This window comes from Octopus bimaculoides, chromosome 28 (assembly GCF_001194135.2).
Source record: "Octopus bimaculoides isolate UCB-OBI-ISO-001 chromosome 28, ASM119413v2, whole genome shotgun sequence".
Lineage (NCBI taxonomy): Eukaryota > Metazoa > Mollusca > Cephalopoda > Octopoda > Octopodidae > Octopus > Octopus bimaculoides.
In genome coordinates, this window is record NC_069008.1 from 140,959 (window position 1) to 146,686 (window position 5,728).

Below are 5,728 nucleotides of genomic sequence, written 5' to 3' on the forward strand. Positions count from 1 at the left end.
TATATATATATATCTATATATATATATATATATGTGTGTGTGTGTGTGTGTGTGTGTGTGTGTGTGTGTATGTAATTTCTATTTATATTTAGCAGAAGCAATAGAGTGACTCAAGATTCGAGAGTTTTGTGCATTAGCCCTTACCATCTGATAACATATGAAACCTCCAGCCACTGAGTCAGTCTCTTGTTTCTGATAAATATCAATAAACATATACACAGCTGTGTATATACACTGTATTTTCTGGCTTGAAAGACGACCTCTTGCATTAGAGGCACCTTTACTTTACAAGCGCATTCTGGGGCAAAGAAAAGCTAATTTAGTAGGATTCACCACACACCCATACATGTGGTGTAGCATCCATAATACGGTCGCATTAGATGCATAGCATTTAAGAATAAAAAAGCGGATTTTGTATATACACTATACATATGCACACGTGGTTATTCAGCAATGTTCATTGGCAAGGGCTATAAACGTAAGCAGGAAAATGCTGCAGTATAGCAGCTTATCATTCAAATTCTCTGGCTTCCTTAGTAAAGCAGAGTCACAGCCCCCACCCCAAGCTACAACAATGAATATCTTAATAAATCGCATCAACTCACCTGGTATTCTTTTGCTTTGCTTAGCTGTACAACTCCTTCTTCTATGCTGATCTCAGCACTTACAACGTTTGCTTCAATGCTGTCTGCAATGGAGAGAGAGAGAGAGAGAGAAATAGAAAGGAAGAAACCATTTTTTTTTTGTGACCAAGACGTAATTGGATATGTTTAAGGTGAAGTCTTAATCGGATGTAATTGAACCTCAGAAAAAAATGAAACATCCCTTCTGGAAGGGAACTCAGCCATCAAAAATTTGCCTCAACAAAATTGCACCCAACCCAATCTAGTGTGGGAAAGGGGACATTAAAACAATGGTGATGATATAATGGGCTTCTTTTAGTTTCCATTTGCTAATCTCCATTGCAAAAAATTGATCAACTCAAAAAACATTTGCCCCTGGTGCTGGGCTGGGCCGGGAGAGGTGATGGCTTGACTGCATGTCCCAGGAACTGAACCCACAAACTTGTGAATGTACTAAGATAGGGTAAAGTGTAAAGACCCCCTTTGATCATGAATGGGATTGAACCTAGAAAGTTCCTCTCTCAAGAACATGTCTAGGCAAGGTTGTTCATGGAAGACCAGCAGTCACCCATGCACACCAGCCTCCCCCCACTCTCCATGCTACCTATGTTAACCAAAAGGAAAGGCCAAGGGGCCGATATAGCTTGGCACCAGTGACATGTCACAACTCATTTCTACAGCTGAGAGAACTGGAGCAACATGAAATAAAGTGTCTTGCTCAAGAACACAACACACAATGCAGCCTGGGAATTGAACTCACTACCTCATGATTGTAAGCTCAATGTTCTAACCAGTGAGCCATCAGCTACTCAGCCATAAAATGTAGCTTCAAAGTTCCTGTCCAACTCATGCCAACAGACAACAAATGTAAATCACACAAATTGTCTCCAAGATAACTCGTTAGTCTATAACGAATGTCATGTTTCCCCAGATGTTCTGGAAACAATCCCCACCACCACCACCACCACCATCAGAGTGAAGAAAGGGAATGTAGAATATGGTGTTTTGTCACACGACAGGAGGCAAGGTCTGTGGCTCGGTCACTCGGTCAGGCACCCTAATTTCCCCCATCATGTAGGACATTGTTACATGTGGGCCCTACTTTAACTCCCACTACATGGTCATGTGACTGCAGTCCATGCTTTATGGAAACCAAGGAAACGGAGCTGTGGCACTCCACACACACTTCCATGCATGCACACCACTCATGAGTTCCCTTATACACACACACACGCTTCCACACATGCCCACCCCACATAAGTTCCTTTATACATATACACACACACACTACCACACATGCCACCCCCCCATGAGTTCCTTAATATACACACGCACACAAACACGCTTCCTCACATGCCCACTCCTCAGGGGTCTTCTTATATATACACACACACACACACACATGCCCACTCCGCCTCATACACACCCACACACATACTTCCACACACGCCCACCCCTCATGAGTTCTCATATACACACAGACACCCCCTACCCTGCATCCACACACACCCACACCCCATGGCTTACCGATTCCTTCTCCTTGTTCATGCACCATGACTCCAAGTTCTTTAAATATTTGGTTCACATCTCGAATATCACTCTAACAACAGAAAAAAGAAAAAAAAAACAAAAGTAAATAAATATTAATACACATATCTAGTCTTTTTTGTCTGTCAATGTGTCTGCTTGTCTGCCCGTCTGTGCCTGTGTCTGTCTACCTGGCTATCTGCTTGTCTGTCTGTCTGTCTGCCTGTCTGCCTGCCTGTCTGTCTATCTACCCTTCTGTCTGTTTGTATACCCTTCACCTGTCTGCTTGCCTGTTTGTCTATCAACCTACCTACCTGCCTGCTTACCTATCTATACATATACACCTGCATGTATCTCTATATCTCTATATATATGTAATTAAGATAGGGATAAAACCAACGTAGAACCAAGGACAACACATCAGTGTAGGTATGGTGTAGGGAAGAGAGATTGAACACTCACCTCTAGTTTCATTATTGCCTCTTCTCGTTCTTGGATCAATTGTAAGTCGACATCTTCTTCCATCTGTAACACCTGCTTTGTTTGAGAGAACCTGCAGATTTAAAAAGCGTATATATATACATATATTATATATATATATATTATATATATATATACACATACAAATATATATATTTATATATATATAAATGGACAGATTGTCGCAAATGCAGATACGAACAGCTTTATCAACAGTGCAAAAGTGGGCAGCTGAGTTTAGAAGAGGAATCAGGTCGGGGGGGGGGGTCTTGAAGATGACCCAATCTCTGAACATCCTGCAAAAGCCTGGCACTTTGAGTCCTCTGTTACAGCTTTCGAGTTCATCCCATACCCTAATAAGTGGATGGAGGGAAACTGTGTGTAGACCCTTAATTCAAAGGTTCAACATTGTGTATCTTATTGATTTTGCCTGACAATTACATTGAAGGTCTGTGAGATACTCAGCCACTTGCTCTTTAATTCAACAGAGAAAAAGAAGAATTTAGTGTTTTGAACAAATGGAATACTTGTGGCTGAAACTAACAGAGAGATATATAGACAGAAATGGCATTTACACACACAAGCATACATGCACATATACAGACCTCCACACACACACACAAAACACTCACCCTCCAACATTAACCAGATGATCATCACTGCTCTTCTCTTCAGCAAAATCCTGCATAAAAGGGAAAAAAAAAAAGAAAGAAAATTTAATTAAAAATCATTAAAAAAAAATCAAAATAATCATTTAAATTGGTGATCTTAATGATATATGAACATGTATTATAAATTTTAAACTCTGCAATATCAACAAGACAAATTTTCTATGGCTGGATGCCTTTCCTATCACCAACCTTCACCTGTTTCCTTGCAAGGGTATACTTCCCTGTGGCCAGACATGTTTTCACAGAAGATTGGAAACAAAGAGTAACACTTGTATGACAGTGACAAGACAAAGAGGCACCTGTCCCACCTTACACACATGTAGAAATACACACATACATGTGTGTGGGCGGGTGGTGTGTATGTAGTTTATTTTATTGAACCTGAAGCTCTGAGTTGGCCTCATTTCTTGACTCTCATGCCATTGTGATCTTCAGGCAAAACTGTCACGACCTGGTATTGGTGATAGATAGACACAGTAAAGATAGATAAGTAGATAGTAAAGACAGATAGATAGGCTAGTTAGAAGGTAAAGAAACAGAGAGAGAGAGAGAGAGAGATCCACTGATGTAGGCTTATTCAGTACTGATATTGAATCATAATAGTTCTCATCTGAAGATCACAATTGCATGAGACTCTAGTGGCAAGACAAATCTCAGCTCCAGTTTCAATAATAAAAAAGAAATGCATCCTCTAGGACGTATATTGAGTACTACATTATCATGTTTGCTTGATATAAAATTGTATAATATATACATAAGTATAATAAATATATACATCATACATACAAATACACACATATGCATATATACATGCACACACACACACATATACATACACACATATGCATATATACATACACACATATATACATACACATATATATATACATACATATATACATAAACATATATGATGGGCTTCTTTCAGTTTCCATCTATCCAATCCACTCATAAGGCTTGGATCAACTCAAGGCTATAGAAGAAGACACTTGTCCAAGGTGGCATGCAGTGGGACTGAACCTGGAATCAGGTAGTTGGAAAGCCAACTTCTTAACCACAGAGCCGCCCCACATACATTCTCCGGTTTGCTTACTCGAAATCTGACTCACCATGGGCCCATAACCAGAATGGGCACGAGCCCGGTGCACACTGGCTCGTTCCTTCTCAGCGGCAGTTCTCTGCACTGTCTGGAAATTATTCAAAGCATCGCTGAACTCGGAACGCAGTCGTTCATTCTGCATCTTACGCTGACGCTGAAAAAGGAAAAGAAAAGGAAGATTAAAGGGAGATAATCACAAGTGGCGGTGGGGGGAGGGGGAGTTGGAGGATGCTGATGCATTTTCCCCATCACCCAGTAAACAAATAAAAAAAAACAACAACAAAACCACCGCCACAATAATAACTGCAAGGCCAGCAATTTTGGGGGAGGGGCTAATTATATTAACCCCAGTATTCAACTGGTACTTGTTTTATCGACCCAGGAAGGATGAAAGGCAAAGTCAACCTGGGTGGAATTTGAACTCAGGAAGTAAAGACCGATGAAATGCGACGAAGCATTTCGCCCAACGTGAAAATGATTCTGCCAAGTGACATTGTTAGAACTCTTTTATTCTTTTACTTGTTTCAGTCATTTGACTGTGGCCATTCTGGAGCACTGCCTCAAAGGGTGTTAGTCGACGAAACCGACCCCAGGACTTATTCTTTGTTCTATTGGTCCCTCTTGCTGAACTTCTAATTTGGAACAAATGGAAACACGAAACAGGGACATAAACACACCAACATTGGTTGCCAAGTGATGGTGGGGGGATAAACACAGACACAAATCTTTAGATATAAATATTTTTATGCAATTTCTTCCGTTGGTGGCACAATTCCCACCAACGGGGTTTCAGGACATGCCGGCAGCGTCCCGTTTTTCCTTTTTTTTTCTCTCTTTCCCTTGGGCCCCACAGCCACGCCTACACCTATACATATAAGAAGAGTGCGGTTACCTGGTCAGATGCAGAGGCTGGTTGCGGGAAGTGTGCCAATTCTTTGAGGTAAGAAGTTGTTTCTTTTGCCAGTTGGTTGGTATAATGTTGGATCTCATGCCTGAAACACAACGCAATTAACAGTGGCGTTAATTAATGAATTCATCGTTAATTAGAGAGGGGACAATAACCATGCTGCTATCTTTTATTGGTTTCATCATTAGGTCTGTGGCCAGGCTGGGGCAGTACATTGAGGAATTTTAGTTCAATGATTTGACCTCAGAACTTACTATTTTAGGCCATTAAGTTACAGGGACAAACACACACACACATGTATAGATATACATTATTATATATATATATATATATATATATACATACATACACACATAATACATACATACATATACACATAATATATACATGTACACACACATAATACATATATATATATATA

General features: G+C 40.3%; 1 protein-coding gene across 3 annotated transcripts in view; it reads right to left on the reverse strand.

Moving 5' to 3' along the window:
* LOC106873344 (syntaxin-7) overlaps positions 1-5,728 on the reverse strand; it is a 24,033-nt gene that overhangs the window by 7,181 nt on the left and 11,124 nt on the right. For all 3 annotated transcript variants that reach the window (XM_014920671.2, XM_014920672.2, XM_014920670.2), the window contains exons 5-10: positions 5,293-5,392; positions 4,411-4,554; positions 3,263-3,312; positions 2,613-2,703; positions 2,151-2,223; positions 606-688 (exon numbers count right to left, since the gene is read on the reverse strand). In XM_014920671.2, the coding sequence (XP_014776157.1) occupies positions 606-688; positions 2,151-2,223; positions 2,613-2,703; positions 3,263-3,312; positions 4,411-4,554; positions 5,293-5,392 (541 nt within the window). The remainder of the gene's footprint in view (positions 1-605; positions 689-2,150; positions 2,224-2,612; positions 2,704-3,262; positions 3,313-4,410; positions 4,555-5,292; positions 5,393-5,728) is intronic.